The 16,551-nt window shown below is 55.4% G+C and overlaps 1 protein-coding gene across 1 annotated transcript in view; it reads right to left on the bottom strand.

The window, feature by feature from the left end:
* The window catches only part of MB21D2 (Mab-21 domain containing 2), a 58,797-nt gene extending 48,002 nt beyond the window's left edge, over nucleotides 1–10,795 (bottom strand). Inside the window, exon 1 of the mRNA XM_056850236.1 lies at nucleotides 10,650–10,795. Coding sequence (XP_056706214.1) covers nucleotides 10,650–10,656 — 7 coding nt within the window. The 5' untranslated portion in view covers nucleotides 10,657–10,795. The remainder of the gene's footprint in view (nucleotides 1–10,649) is intronic.
* Between the last annotated feature and the right edge of the window lie 5,756 nt (nucleotides 10,796–16,551).

Genomic DNA, 16,551 nt, shown 5'->3' with positions numbered 1-16,551 from the left:
TGGACCTCGCCCTCGAGAGGCAGACACATTTCCTCCACATTTTTAAAAATCTTTTCTAGCCCTGACACCCGGGCTTTCTCCCCTGTGTGTATGTAAAGTGCCGTCAAGTTGCAGCCGACTTATGGCGACCCCTTTTTGGGATTTTCATGGCAAGAGACTAACAGAGGTGGTTTGCCAGTGCCTTCCTCTGCACAGGGACCCAAAGCAGCTGATGACCCAGCGGTTCTCCTGTCCTCCGCGTTACCCTTGCAACAACCATCCACTGCCTCTCAGCCAGGGGCTGTGCCCACCCGACAAAGAAGTTCCTGGAAGTGGGCGGTGGGCAGAGAGTTGTGTGCTGGGGGGGGGGGGTCTGACCCCTGTGCTCAATCTCCTGGACCCCACCCAGCCCCTGCTTTCTGCATGACGGGGCAGGCCAAGGCCCAGCAACTGCATCTGTCCTTCCAATTCGTGCATCCTCGGTCAGAGAGGCTGCCTGCCTGCCTTCCCCACCGTCTCCCCTGGGCACAGCAGGTGTGGATTCCTGCTCTGCAAGGAATGCAGCAGCCATTTTCAACCCCCTCCTTCTCCACCCCTCATTTCGCAGTCCAGTGGAGAGCGGTCCTCTGGGGGAGACAGAAGGCATCTCTGCAAAGAACAGGCAAGGGGGGAGGGGTCGCCCATTCCCCCCACCCTTCCTGGGAAAAAATGGATTGGGAGCTCACAGCCCTCTGGTCCAGCTCTCTCCAGGGACAGAGAAGACATCGATCTGTTAAGAGACAGGGGTTTCCTCAAGGACCCCCACTCCCAGCCAAGGATTTGCTTGTTTAAAACCACCCCCAAGACACTCTGCAACAACAGACCAGCGGCAGCAGCAGCAGCAGCACTTTCGCTTTAAAAACACCAGCAAAATGGCTCTAGAAAACACGAAGGCAGCTGCAGAACCCGCACTGGGCCCAGCAACAGAACAACAATAAAAGATGAACTAATTAGGTTCAAAAATCAATCAGGCAAGTTGGGGGGGGGAGATTATCTAATCAAAGAGGCAAAGCCTCACCTGGTCCCTAATGTGAGAGATGCCAGGTGAGCAGCTGCAGAGAGGGGTGCCCCCCCCCCCCCGCATCTGAATTCACTTCCCCGTAAACTGGGGGAATGGCGGAAAAAAGTTCTTGAACTCCTTTGCATCTTTTGTTCTGTCGCATGTTGCTCTGGCTTCCAGAATGAGCCCATCTCCAAACACGCCATTGCAGGGCAATGAACGCCCCCACCCCTCGCACACAAGCAGAGCAAACCAGGCCCATGGAAGTCCGGGCGTGAGAGAGCCTAGCCGGGATTGCAGGACACACCGCAAAAGAGTTCTGCCCACTGCCTCTTCCTCTCCTCCAAACGCATGCGCCACAAACACACAGGCACGCCACCAAGCAACATGCCAGGTGAGTCGCTCTCCCCACTTTGCTCATGGCTGCAGGCTTCTATTTTCTGGCCGGCTTGCAAAACGCGCCTGCGGCAAAGAAATCACCATGTTGCATTCAGCCACTTCGGCAGCAGCTGGCTGGACTGCAAGGCCTTGAAAAACTAGTTTGTGTCCACAGGAAATGAGTGCAAATCTGAGCAATGACCCACTAACCCGGCCCCCTCTTCCATAGCAGACAGTTTCAGAGGGGAGCCATGTCTGTCTGCGGTGGAAGAGCTGGACTTGAGTCCTTGGCCTGAAATCAGGGACTCTGCCCCTCTCTAGGAGGGGAACTGCTGTATTTCAGTCCAGTGGCCCCTTAGAGACAAGCAAGATTCTAGGGATGCAAGTTTTCAAGAGTCGAAGCTTCTCTTCGTCAGACAGCTCTGACTCTCGAAAGCTCATGCCCAGAAATCTTGATGGTCTCAAAGGGGCCGCTGGACTCGGATTTAGTCCCAGATTTCAGGCCACGGCCCTTCCCAGCCTAGAAGTCTTCCAAGCAGTTACAAGCGAGGACTGAAACCGGACCGCCTACAAGCAAGGCTCTAGCTATGAGCCAACACCACTCCCAACGGCGCTGCCAGATGCCCGCTCTCGTTCCAGTTTGGCATCCTGCCTGCCAAAGGGAGAGTCGCTGAATGGAGCAGGCCCTGCTTGCCACCCCCACCCCCACCCCGTGCAAAGCCAGAGACAAACCCTGAATGGGAAGGCTGTCGGTGTTTACTCTGTGCTGTGTAATTTCACAATGGAAAGGCAGAGCTAATCCCACAGTCAGGCTGGCCATTCGGAGCCCCTTGAAATCAAGCCGCTCCAAGACAGAATCGCCTCAAAAGTAGGCCAGAGACCGGCAAGCTCTTTGAAGCACAAGGTATGCCGGGGGCTGGACCTGTGGCCAGCATGTCCAGCCAAAACTGAATCCCAAACCAAAAATACTCCCCTCCAAAAGCTGCAATTAATAATTGGGATGTGGGCATATGCGCCCCAACCTCAGCCAAAGGGGAACGGTGAAGCCCTTTTCCCCCAGCCTCTGATGTAAAGGCCCTCCCCGGTGCCTCCCTCACAGAACAATTTGCTATGGATCCAGGCGGTCTGGAAGGACATGGGGGGCCTGCATGGCTCCCTGGGGAGGGGCACAGCCCTGCAGCATGAACACATGAACACATGAAGCTGCCTTATACGGATCCAGACTCTTGGTCCATCCAAGTCAGTATTGTCTACTCAGACGGGCAGCGGCTCTCCAGGGTCTCAGGCAGAGGTCTTTCACATCACCTACTTGCCTCGTCCCTTTTGAACTGGAGGTGCCAGGAATTGAACCTGGCACCTTCTGCATGCCAAGCAGATGCCCTACCACTGAGCCACTGCCCCTCCCCTGTACCACCAGAGAGGGTGCCTTGGGAGTGTTTGGACTGAAATCCTCCGGCTTGGAATCATGCAGCCTCTTCCAGGACCAAGTCACCGTCTGATCCCGGGTCAACCCCACGCCCACCCGTCTGCCTCGCAGAGGCTTTTCCACCGAGCACCTCCACCTATCCCATATGGAGACTGAGAGCAACTGGCAGGAGCGGGTAGGACACTCGATTGCTGGCATTTTCTCACGTGAGCCGGAGCCACGCTAGTCACAGTTATGGGGGATGCATCTGCCCCAGGGCTGCATTGGCAGCTTCCAGCAGGGAAGGGGGAACATCTGACAGACGCTCGCAGGGCAGGAGGCCTCAGTGGGACCACGCCTGAGGGGGGTCCTCAAGGCGGGCCCAAACGCCTGGCCGGAGGCTGAGTTGCAAACACATTTAACACACAGCAAGAAGGTGTCAGCAGGATCCCCTTTCTTACCCTAGATTTGAGTTCAGTAGCTCCTTAGGGACAAACAAGATTTGGGGGGGAAGGATTATGGGTTTTCAAGAGTCAAAGCTCCCTTGGAAACTCATACCCTCCCCCCCCCCCAAAAAATCTTGTTGGCTCCTGGACTCAAATCCAGCTCTTCCACTGCAGACCAACAATAGAACCCTCTGAAACTTTCTCACCTTGTGGCCCTTAGCCCCACGTTTCCACGGGCTTTGCTGTGCCTTCGCACCGGGGCTCTTCCCAGCCATCCTCCTGATGCAGACCTGTTCCCTCCAGGCTCAGAGGAGCAGGCCTATTCTATTAGGTGCTGTGGAGCACAACCAGGATAAATGCTGCTGCAGCCGTCTTGCTTGTGGGCTTCCTGGAGGCACCTGATTGGCCACGGTGTGAACAGACTGCTGGACTTGGTGGGGCTTGCTCTGATCCACCAGGGCTTTTCTTATGTTCTTATGGAGGATAAGGCTATCTCTGGGTACTAGTAAAAAGAAATACTAGTCATGATGCACACCTGTTCTCTCCAGGATCACAGGAGTATGCCGAATATATTAGGTGCTGTGGAACACAGGCAGGATGCTGCTGCTGCAGCTGTCTTGTTTGTGGGCTTCCTGGAGGCACCCAGTTGGCCACTGTGTGGACAGACTGCTGGACTTGCTGGGTCTGGGTCTGATCCAGCAAGGCCTTTTCTTATGTTCTTATGCAGCTGCCCCTGCCCCACAATGCCGGTTCCAATGGCCGACCTCTCCCCAGCTCCACCTCTCTGCTCTCTTGGCATCCTCTTGGATCACGGTACTGCCACCACAGAGAAGCGGGCAGCCCCACACCTTCCCTGGGCAGTTTTGGCTCAGTTTCCTGGCTGCTGCCCCAAGCAGGCGGGGTCCCCATAGCCAGCAGGCGATGGGCATGGAACTCCAGGCTCACTCCTCAGTTGCCCCCCAACCAGTGGGTCCTGCTGGAGGCACCTCTGCGTGACTCAGCACAACTATTGGTAGAACAGAGGGGAACGGTCCTCGGGCAAAAGGCCCAGGCTCCATGCAGCTCTGGACTTGGCCTGTGCCCGGGTGGGAGAGCTCCTGCAACCCCTCCCTCAGTACACGCCCCGCCGCCCGGAATCCTATGATGGAAAAAAGATGGATTATTACTGTTTACACTTATAATAACAAATGTTCAGGGATCTTTAGCAGGCAGTGAGAAATTTGTCTACTTTGTTTATGCCCATCCTTTCTCCCCAGGGGGGGACACAGAAGTGGCTTCCATCGTTCTCCTCTCCTCGATTTTATCCTCACAACACCCCTGTGAGGTAGTTGAGGCTGGGAGAGTGTGACTGGCCCAAGGGCGCTCACAGAGTTTCCATGGCACGAGCAGGGATTCGAACCTGGGTCACCTAGACCCTTGTCCAACACTCTACCTATCACGTCACACACGGGGCTCTCAAAGTCCATTAATGGTTCACTTCAAGAATTCCACAACCAGGCAAGGAAAGAGAAATCACCGGTCGATACTGTGTGGCTACAGCAATCATGTGCAACCAGATTTCCCCGGATGGATGCAGACAAGACAATCCGGCCATGAATGACTGTTGGAGCGGAGCGGCAGAGCAAGATCCAGCACTGTGAGGATGCAGCCTCAGTGAGCCACGGAGAAGATGCCTCCGGGCTCCAGGAACACAAGATGCCCGCTCAGTGGCAAAGGACCATTTCCAGACAGCACAAAAGTAGCTTTCAGACAGTTTCTGTGGTCTTTAGTAGGCCTGTGCGGGTGGGGGGATAGGATTTCATTCCCATCTCCTTGAGGCATGCAACAGAAAAGGAACACGCCACATGCACCACACTTCTTTCCATTCCACATGCAGAAGGGCAGAAGTGGTACATCTTCTCTGGGATGGCTCCTTGTCTCGGGTTCAGTCGCTGGGACCAAGAGGGAATGACTGCGCCCGCGGCTGGGCAACTGCTCTGCCACACAACATGCACGAACATGAGGCCGTAAATGTTGCCAAGCCAAACCCTTGTTGGTCTGACTGGCACACCACCACGTTGCAAAGAGGGCATGAGCTAGCCATACGCCAGGCTGAGCGGCCAAATTCAGTGCTGGGCAACAGGAAGTGTCCCGAGCCACCCCCCTCCGGGTGTTTGCAAGGACTCCCCCCAAAATGCCCCATAGGAGAGAGGCCAGGATGGAGATTAAAGGCAGCCCTTCGACACTCAGCAGGAGCACGGCATCAAGGGTTACTATCTTGACTTACAGTGCATTCCTAAGGAGAGTTACTCCAGTCTAAGCCAATTGAATTGAATGAGCTTAGACTGGAGTAACTCTCCTTTGGAATGCACTATTAGCCAACAGGCAGTCCAGGAAAGCAGGCGAGCCTGCCAGTACCATTTGGGTACTATGCGAAGGCCATGTCCTCACAAAGCAAGATCCAGAAATGGTTAAGCAGTTAACATGAGCCTCAGCTCCCAATTAAGAGAATTCCAGGCTGCGCGCCCCGTTCCCCCTCCCCAAAGTCCTTATACTTTTGTATGAAACTGTGAACGTACAGTCCCCTCCCACACACACAGTGTTGTTCTTTTATCCTCAGGTGAGAGAGAGGCAGATCAAAAGCTCCTGCCAGATACAGGCTCTTTCAACTCACTTCAAACTCTGATTCAGCCTCAGAACTGGCGGAAGAAAATCAGAGGTTGAGCCAAGTGCAGAGGTTGCATCCAGGCAGCTGGCGGCGTTAACGGGTCTCAACAAGACCAAATAATACAAAAATAATCATAGTACTTCCACCAACAGGCAGCCTCTTAACCACTGCAGAGGCACACTCACGCCTTGTGAGTAAAAAGTCACTCTTGCACTCCAAAGGGTTTAGGGAATGCAAGATTTAAAAAAAAAATCAACCCCTGATATTTCTGCATGTAGCCTAGGGAAAGCAAAACACTCCCAGTGCCATCCTAATCAGAGTTACACCCTTCTAAGGCCTCTGGAGTCAATGGACTTAGAAGGGTGCAACTCTACTTAGGATGGCAGAATTGCTGCCTCTCTGTATGAGTTCCTGGACAGAGAATGGTTCAATAGCACCCAAAGCAGAGATGCAGCAGAACCACCTAATCCAACTCAGGAACAAGGACAGATGTGTGAAATATTCAGCATTTAATTACATAACATATTTTGGTGCCACAATTGTCTTAACTCTATGGCCAAAGACCAGTTTTATTTGGAAGGGGGGATTATTCCGATAAAGAAACGCAGGGACCCCCACAGATATGGGTGAGCAGAACATGAAGCCCCCTCCTGCAAAGCACAAAGCGTGGCTATAATGGAAGTTATAATCCTCAGGCCCGACAAGAGCATTCCAGACCAGGTCCAAAGCAGCCAACTCAGCAAGAGGACACGTGGGAGGGAAAAGAGCCAGGCGGTGGCACCCAGCTGACCTATGCATCAGCAGAATCATGGGTGGAAGCTGAGGTGGGGAAGGGAGAGAGACAGACAGGCTGTGCTCATAAGAAGCTCCACCAGGAACTTTTAAAAGGGACCAGAAAAAAAACAAACTCGCTGATGAAAAGGGTCCTCTGAGACCCCTGCTCCACAAGACCCCTTTTGTAAATACGGGAGAGGCTGGGCAGGCGTCTCTCAGGGGAGCTGCACACGGAGAACGTCCTTGGCCGCCACTGGCCAAGGGGCTGCGTTCGCGGGCGAGGCGCCTGGAACGAGGGTTGCCAACAGACGTGGACAAAATGCCCTGTCACTTGAACAGAGGCTTAATGTTTGGGGGTGGGCAGCTGAAGCTTTTGAAGGCATGGAGGTGTGGAACATCACCTGGTAAACAGTTTCAGAGGGTGGCTGGGTTAGTCTGCAGTAGAACAGCTGGATTCAAGTCCAGGAGCACCTTAGAGACCAACAAGGTTTTTGGGGTGTGAGCTATCTCGAGGTCTCTGACCAAGGGAGCTTTGACTCTCAAAAACCTATATACCCTGAAAATTTGCCGGTCTCTAAGGTGCTCCTGGACCTGGTAAACGGCATCCCGTTAAGCCTCTACTAAAAGATTTAACAGAGAGAGATCGTCAAGGCATTTGTCAGTCTTTAAGGGTGCCATGGGGGGGTTGCTCTTTTGGGGAACCTGATCATCAATTTGGGAAGGAGGGAGGGAGAAGAGGAAAGAAGCCAACCCCCAGCACTTGTGAGGATGCACCTTGAGGGAGACTTGGGGCATGAGAGACAGCAGGGCCAGTGTTAGCATGCCTTAAGACTGAGCAGTTGCCAGGGCCCAGGGTTTCCATGGGCCCCAAAACCTCTGGCCCTGCCACACTCCCCACCAGACACTCACCCACTAGAAGCCTCACCCCCTCCCCACGCTACTGGCCACACGCACTGCCCAGTGCCACTGGAGGGGCAGAGCGCACCTGGAGAGGAACATGGAAGACAGAAGCGCCCGCAAGCAAGGTGGGTGATGGAGAAGGGCACATAAGTGAACCGTGGGGGCCGTGGGGGAAGGGCAGGTGGGTGGGTGGGAAGCACCATGGTGGTGGAGGGGCCCACGTCTGCCCAGGACCCTCCTCCCAACCCTGAAACCAGCACTGGAAACAAGACAGCGAAGTTCAGACCAGAAATCCTTTGCTGCTGAGACAGACTATTGACAAGTGAAATCACAGACCTGCAGTGATGACCCCACGCTTGGGTCAGGGGCAGGCTCTGGGGTTATGGGTAACTGCCAGACCACACCACGCCAGAAGTGGCTTCTGACCACAACATCTCCGCATCTCTGGCCACAACGCCTGACTCGCTCCGCTACGGGGGCTCCCTTATGCACAGATTGTTTGTTATAAGTAGGTCACCTCCATAAGCTCTTTTCTCCAAGCTAAACCATCAATAAGCTCGAGGCCACCTCTCCGAGGGCAAGAGAAGCTCAACGGGCACTTTCACGCCAGACAGACACCAACCACGTCCCAACATGCTCCCAACATTCAACGGGGCAGTTTCTAGGACTGTTAATGAGTGGAAAGGGCAAGGGAGGGAATTTCCCAGAGGGCTTCTTAGCAAAGGACTCTCATCCCAAGATTCCTGGGGGGCGAAGGGGGGGGCTCATTGAAGAAGAAGAGTTGGTTTGTATATGCTGACTTTCTCTACCGCTTAAGGAAGAATCAAACCGGCTTACCATCACCTTCCCCTCCCCACAACAGACACCTGGTGAGGTAGGTGGGGCTGGGAGAGCTGCGACTAGCCCAAGTTCACCCAGATGGCTTTGTGTGTAGGGGTGGGGAAACAAGTCCAGTTCACCAGATTAGTGTCCGTCGCTCATGTGGAGGAGTGGGGGAATCGAACCCGGTTCTCCAGATCACAGTCCTCCACTTCCAAACCACCGCTTTTAACCACTACACCACGCTGGCTCACTGCAGCTGGAGAGCCAGCTGTGGCACACAAGCAACTTCTTCGGATTCCACCGCACAGAGGGCACTGACACACCTACCAGAGGGGACCTGGTGCCAAAAGTGGATACTGGCATCCTCACCTGGGCCCTATCAGCCAGGTTCAAACCCAGCCCCCAGGAAAGGAAGAGAGCGCCTTGTTTAGGAAGACAGAATACTGCCCCTGCGCCGCAGATCTACCCAGGACCTCTCTTTGTAAAAACCCACTGGGTTTGGGCATTTAAAGAAGTATTTTAATCTGCATGCACTCTCTCTGGGTGTTGTGAGAAAGTCACCCAGCTGGTTTCTAAGTGAACACTGCTCCGAGAGAGAGCGTCCCTCCTGCTTTCCAAGACTGAGCTCATGCAGAATGCCCCCCCTCCCTGTCGCCTAGCTACCATGTGTAGATCTATAAGTATTCAGCTTGGCAAGCAAACGCCCAGCCTTTAACTCTTTACGTGAACAGCACAGCGTGTGCCACAACCTCCGCCACCCCACCGCCAGGGCAAGTCTACAGATCAAAAGAGGACTCGCAGAAAACCGCACCTCAGTCCTCCGAGGCCAGGTGTGGCAGACCCAACCCACAGCCAGTTTGTGCGCCCTGGAGGCACCCGCGTCAGCCGCACACGCCCAACGGCAGGAATCAGGTTCACCCGAGTGCCGAACAGCTGTGGAAAATCAACCTGGGAGTCACTAAGAACATCAGAAAGGCCCTGCTGGATCAGACCCAGGAGGCCCATCAAGTTCAGCCGTCTGTTCCCACAGGGCCCAACCAGGGGCCTCTAGGAAGCCCCCAAACAAGACAAGACGACTGCAGCAGCATTTATCCTGCCTGCGTTCCACAGCATCCAATGCAATAGGCCTGCTCCTGTGATCCTGGAAAGAATAGGTCTGGATCATGACTGGCCTCTGTTTTGACTAGTAGCCACGGCTAGCCCTCTCCTCCATGAACACGTCCACTCCCCTCTTAAAGCCTTCCAAGTGGGCAGCCCTCACCCCATCCTGGGGCGGGGAGTCCCACCATTTCACTATGCGCTGGGTGAAGAAAGCCCTCCTTGGGTCCGTTTGGAGTCTGTCCCCCTGCCGCTTCAGCAGCTGTCCCCGCGTTGGGGTGTTATGAGCGCGGGAGGCAAGCTCCTGGCTGGCCACTCTGCTCTCCATCGCCTGCAGCACCTGACGGCCCTCGACCTGTCCCCTGGCCGCCGCCTTCTTTGCCCGCTGCACTCCGTCCCCCGAGGCCGGCGCCTGCTTTGCCCGACCGCTGCTGTTCAGGGGAGGAGATTTGGGGCCGGCTCGCAGCGCCCTGCCTGACTCCCGGGCCGGCGCCGGCTCCGGACCCATCGCAGGAGCCGAGCAGTGGCGGCTGGCCGCCCTCGGGAGCCGCCTGGCCGCAGAGCTTCGCGGCCAAATGCGGGCGGCCAGGCCAAAGCGGACGGCGACGCCCCGGGCCAGCCCCACCGACCCCCGCAGCAGGCGGCGGCGTCCCCAGGAGCCCCCCCTCCTCCTCCATTGGGGCTGGCGGGGGAGGGGAGGGGCGGGGCCGCCGCAGAGGCCCCTCCCACAAGACGGGGGGCTGCCAGCCGCCGGGGCCCGCCCTCCCGAGCCAGCAGCTCGCGGCCGGCCCTGCGCTCGCCCTCCCCTCCCCTCCCGGGGGTTCTCCCGGGGGGCACGGGGGGAGCCCCGCCGCGCTGCAGCCAGGAGGCGAGCGCAGGGCCGGCCAGGCGGGGAGCCCCCTTCCCCGCCCCCCGGCCGCGGCCAGCGCCCTGCCCGGGCCCCAGGGCGGCTCCTCCGCCGGCAGCCAGCCCAGCGGCGCGGCTGCCTCTGCCCGCCCGCCTGCCTGCCTGCCTGCCGGGCGCGCCCGCTGGGGCCACGTCGCCCGACCCCGCCGGCCGGAGCGCGGAGCGCAGGGAGGGGCCCCTCGCCGGCCGGCGCCCCCCGCCCAGCGCCGGCCCTTTGTCTGGCCGCGCGCGGCGCCGGGGGTCTCTCTCACCCACCCAGCATGGAGAAGATGAAGTCCTTGGCGGTGTGGATCTCGAGGGCGCGCTGGTCGTCGTAGTCGCGCTGCTCGTGGCGGCCGAAGTCGTGGATGAGGCGGTTGAGCTCCTCCACGCGGGCGCCCGAGCGGAAGTCCAGCTCCGGCACGGCCAGGGCCAGGCCGGCGGCGGCGGCGGGCAGGGGGCGAGCCGGGCCGGGGCCCACGGGGGCCGCCTTGCCGCCCGCGGCCGGAGGAGCGGCCATCTTCGGCCAAGCCCGCCCCGCCGCAGCAGCCCCAGCAGCCGCCCCAAGCCCCGCCGCCCCGGCCGCTCCGCCGGCCAGCAACAAGCGGCGGACGGGGAGGAGGAGGAGGAGGAGGAGGAGGAAGAGGAGGCGGCCGCGGCTCCAGCCCGGCGCGCCCCCGCCCCTCCGCGCGCGCGCGCCTCCGCCCAGCAGCCGCGCCACGGACCGCCGCGCCTCGCCTCGCCTCGCCTCGCCTGCCCGGGCTCCGGGGCGCTTCGGCCAGCGGCAGCCGCCCCGCCGCCCGCCCTACCTGCCTGCCGTCCTCCCGCTCGCTCGGCCCGCTTCCCTGTGGGCGCAGCACAGGGGCCGGGGGATGTCCCAGCCTTGGCTCCGGGGCTGGACGAGATGCGCCCCCCGCCAGCCCCCCGCCGCGGGCGCAGAGGCGAGTCGGGGCTGGCGCGGCTGTGCGGGACCGGGAACGGCCGCCGCCCCGGGGCCCCGCCGCCCACCCCCAGGCCGGCCAGTGCCCGGCGCTCTGGGCGCGAAGCCCCGCAACGGGGCAGGGGGGCCAGCTGCCGGGACCGGGAGGCCTCCGCCAGGGCAGCCGGCCTCCAGAGACTACAGCTGGCGGGCTGGACGGCACGGCGCCCTGCTGACCTCCCTCCCTCCCCCCCCAAAGCTCCCGGAATTTTCCAACCCACGGTTGGCACCCCTCCCAAGAACGGCAGAGTTTGGGGAAGGGAAGGTCCTGGGCAGGGGCGTCAAACCCTAGCGTCCCCCCCCCCCCACTTCAAAGCAGCCTTGTCACCGGGGGAACGGGTCTCCCTGGAGATCCCTTGTAATTCTTGCCAGTCTCCAGGCCCCACCTGGAAGTTGGCATCCTGAGCTGGACTGGACACTGGGCTAGGAGGACCCCCCCTGTCTCCACATAGGACTCTGGGGACCCAGCGGGGGCTGCCCCACCCACCTCCAGGGGGCAGCTGAGCCTTCCCAGCAGCTTGGCAGCCTCCTGAAGGTCCCTTCCCAGGTCTCTGCTGGTGCTCACAACTACCCCTGATGAAGGGGCCCTCCCTGGCACCGCCCCCTATTGGCGAGGAGGACCCAGAGGGGCCAGCAGGTGGTCTTGCTCGCTGGCCACTCCTCCCCGCCCTCTTTCCCCATGAGTAGGAGAAGCAAAGGGGCGTCTTGGGGGCCTTTAAAGACTGTCATTCCTGCAGGAGATTTTGCGGGCTAAACGCCACTTTGGGGGAAAGGAATGGGAATATTTAAATAACAAACGAGATGCTCTTTCTCTGCTGCTTTGAGGGTGGCGTCTGTTTTGTGTTCCTCCAGCCCAGTGTTAGGAGACCGAGATCCCGGTCCAGTAGCGCCTTAGAATCCTCTTCAGACCAACATGGCTGCTCTCCTGAAACTATCTTCAGTCCAATGTTGTATATGTGTGTTAAGTGCCATCAAGTCGCTTCTGACTCATGGCTCCCCTCTGAATCAGCATCCTCCAAAACGTCCTGGCGTGAACAGCCTTACTCAGGTCTTGCAAACTGAGGGCCGTGGCTTCCTTTATAGATTCCATCCATCTCATGTTGGGTCTTGCTCTTTTCCTGCTGTCTTCAACTTTTCCTAGCATTATTGTCTTTTTGAGTGACTCTTGTCTTCTCATAATGTGACCCAAGTACAACAGCCTCAGTTTAGTCATTTTACCTAAGGCTTGAGCTGATCTAGAACCCACTGATTTGTCTTTTTGGCAATCCACAGAATCCATAAAGCTCCTCCAGCACCACAGTTGAAAGGAATCAACTTTCTTCCTGTCAGCGTTCTTCGTTGTCCAGCTCTCACACCCATACATAGTAACAGGGAATACGATGGCATGAATTAACTGGATCTTGGTGGCCAGCGACCCATCCTTACACTTAAGACTCTTTTCTAGCTCCTTCATGGCTGCCCTTCCCAGTCTCAATCGCCTTCTGATTTCTTGGCTGCAGTCTCCCTTTTGGTTGATGGTGGAGCCAAGGAATAGTAAGTCTTGAACAATTTCAGTTTCTTCATCGTCAGCCTTGAAGTTGTACAGTTCCCCAGTAGTCATTACTTTTGTCTTCCTGGTGTTTAGCTGTAGTCCTGCTTTAGCACTTTCTGCTTTAACCTTCAGCAGGAGTCAAGTCGTTGCTATTTTCTGCCAGTAATGTGGCAGAACACAATAAAGGAAGCCACAGCCCTCAATTTAAGCGACTTGACAGCACTTAACACACACAACGTGGTGTCATCAGCATATCTCAAATTGTTAATGTTCCTTCCACCAGTTTTCACTAAATCTACTCCAGTTTTCCTTATGATGTGTTCTGCATATTCATTGAAGAGACAGGGAGATAAAATACATCCTCGTCTGACCCCTTTGCCAACTGGAAACCCTTCTGCTTCTCCATATTCTGTCCTAACCATAGCCTCTTGTCCAGAGTACTGGTTGCGCATCAAAACAATCACATGCTGTGGCACACCCATTGCCTTCAAAAGCAGCCACAGCTGTCCCAGTGTTAGTGGTCATGTAAGGGCCAGAGATTCTCAGACTGTGGCCAGGAGACCTGCATGTGGCCCCTGAGGTCCTCAAAAGTGATTGGAGTGGGAAACGAGGAGCCAGAGGCTCCGGTCTGTGCAGAAGAGCCAAGCATCTTTCCACATCATCTGCCAAGCACTTCGGGCTTTTAGCAGTACGATCAGCTGCTGTGGAAACATTCCAAAAATGGGAGTGTGGTGAATGGAAGCAAGTTTGTCGGGGGGGGGGGACAGGTTGTAGTCCATGATCCCTTAAGAAGGTTCCTGTAGATTTTTGCAATTACTAGATCTGCAGAGAAGGAAAATAGGTAATAGCCATTCACAGTGCTTTGCCTCCCGTGTTCGAATTCTGCATAGGCCAGAAAATCAGAAAGGGTTGAGTCAGGGCTTTCAGATGCTGAGTGTAGACAGGAAAGACTTGCCAGTGTAAATCAACAGCATTCCCTTATCAACATCCTCTGTGTCTTACTGTTTCTTAAACCCATTTCCCTCTGGGCATAGAGCAGGGGCCACTGTGATTTTCCAGCATTGTATAGGGGGTTGGACTAGATGACCCTTGGGGTCCCTTCCAGCTCTATGTTTCTCTGTCTAAATGCTCATCTGTGTGCTAGAAACAAAGCAGACAGCTCATCCAATAATGTTATAAGATGGTCCCTGTGCACTTTGAGTAATGTAACGCGGTGAAAGACAGTTGGTAATTTTCTTAATGCTACTTTAATCAGATTATGATGGGGAAATGTGCTGCTGCTCCCCTTTTTTTCAATGGAAAAGCTCCTCTAGCGCACTAACAGTGTAAGATGATTTCTAAAGCTCGTCATGAAAGGTCTCTGAGTGCAACCTGATCCTCTTTGTGTTTACTTGGAAGAAAGTCCTGATTTTGATGGGACTTACCTCAAGGAGGCAAACATAGGGTTGCTTACCTAATTATTTCACGTATATGCTGTTTCTGTTTGTGTGAAATGATAAAAGTCAATTTTGATACTTTAATAGGGGCATGTTGCTTCTTAAGAACATAAGAAAAGCCCTGCTGGATCAGACCAAGGTCCGTCAAGTCCAGCAGTCTGTTCACACAGTGGCCAACCAGGTGCCTCCAGGAAGCCCCCGAACAAGACAACTGAAGCAGCACCGTCCTGCCTGTGTTTCACAGCACTTAATATATTTGGCATGCTCCTCTGATCCTGGAGGGCTTATCTGCATAAGTCAACTTTAATTGACTGGGCTTGCTTCTTCTCAGTGGTAGAGCATCTACCTGGCATGCGGAAGGTCCCAGGTTCAATCCCCGGCATCTCCAGTTAAAGGGACTAGGCAAGTAGGTGATGTGAAAGGCCTCTGTCTGAGACCCTGGAGAGCCTCTGCCGGTCTGAGTAGAAAATACTGACTTTGATAGACCGAGGGTCTGGTTCAGTATAAGGCAGCTTCATTTGAGTGTTCTCTACTAACTCCATCTTCTTTGTGTAACTTGGTGATAGTGGTGGAGGAGTCCATGTCGGTAGCATCCAGTTTCATTATGGAGAAACCACAAGATGTCCAGCATCACAGTTTGTCTCACAACTGGTATATAATCCACAAATTTAATGAAAGTGGCAACTGAGGATGATTTAGCCCATCCAGATAGCTAGGAATTATTTATTTATTGTATTGATTTTTTAAATGTGTAGCCCGCCCTCATTCCCAGTCAACCCGGGTTCAGGGCAGGTAACAACTTCTAAAAATACATAAAACATCAACATTAAAATACCACAATCATGACAGCCATAAAATTCCAACAATTGTAAAATCAAGACGGCACTCACATAAATGTGGGAACGGCCACTGCAGAACCAACGAGACAGTTGAGCCCTCACAGGTCGAAGAAAGGGGAGGGAGAGATGGGGAGGCCAGCGACAAAGTAAAACCTCGCGGCTGGCCGCGGTTGTAGGCCTGGCAGAATAGTTCCATTTTACAGGCCCTGCAGAACTCCTTAAGGTCCTGCAGGGCCCAGATGTTATTAAGAAGACTGTTCTGCCAGGCCCACCCTTTCCAAGGACAGCTGCACAATTTTGGGGCCGGGGACCACCAGTAAATTGTTATTCAGAGAGCATAAAACTCTCTGGGGGATATGTCAAAATTGACTCAGGACTCCTAATCTAGTTTTTCACTGCTCCTACAGGATTGATCGGCGGTAGGGTTGCCAACCTCCAGGTGGGAGCTGGAAATCCCCCCCCCCAGAATTACAACTGATCTCCAGACTACATCAATTGCTTATGTATTTATTTAAGGCATTTATTCCACTTCTGAATAAAATGGCTGCTTTGGAAGATGGATTGCATGACGTTGTACCTTACCAAGGTCCCTCCCCTCCCTAAACCTCACTCTCTCAGGCTTCACCCTCAATATCTCCAGGTATTTCTGAACCCAAAGTTGGCAACCCTAGTCAGCGGCCTTTGCTACTGTGGATCATGCCACCTTGCAGAGATGTTTGGGGGCAGACACAAGGATTAAGAGGTGTGCGTTGGATTGGTTTAAACTGCTTTGCAGAAGAAAAGTTGGTTTTTATATGCCGACTTTCTCTACCTTTTTAAAAGGAGAATCAAACCGGTTTACAATCTCCTTCCCTTCCTCTCCCCACAACAGACACCTAGTGAAGTAGGTGAGGCTGAGAGAGTTCAAAAAAGAACGGTGACTGGCCCAAGGTCACCCAGCTGGCTTCATGTGCAGGAGTGTTGGAAACCAACCCAACTCATAGATAAATTGTGGAACTCCCTGCTCCAGGATGTGGTGATGGCTGCCAACTTGGAAGGCTTTAAGAGGGGAATGGTCATGTACATGGAGGAGTATTCATGGCTACTAGTCAAAATGGCTGCTAGTCAGGATGCATACCTATTCTCTCCAGGATCAAAGGAGAATGCCCATTATATCAGGTGCTGTGGAACACAGGCAGGGCTAATGCTACCGCAGTCATCTTGCTTGTGGGCTTCCTGGAGGCACCTGGTTGGCCCCTATGTGAACAGACTGCTGGACTTGATGGACTTTGGTCTGATCCAGCAGGGCTTTTCTTATGTTCTTATGGTGCATACCTATTCTCTCCAATATCAGAGGAGCGGGCCTGTTATCTTAGGTGCTGTGGAAGACAGGCAGGATAATACTGCCGCAGTC

The sequence above is a fragment of the Euleptes europaea genome, chromosome 5 (genome assembly GCF_029931775.1).
Source record: "Euleptes europaea isolate rEulEur1 chromosome 5, rEulEur1.hap1, whole genome shotgun sequence".
NCBI classification, from domain to species: domain Eukaryota; kingdom Metazoa; phylum Chordata; class Lepidosauria; order Squamata; family Sphaerodactylidae; genus Euleptes; species Euleptes europaea.
Note: the sequence above shows the minus strand (reverse complement) of the source record. Positions and strands in the feature narration are given on the sequence as shown.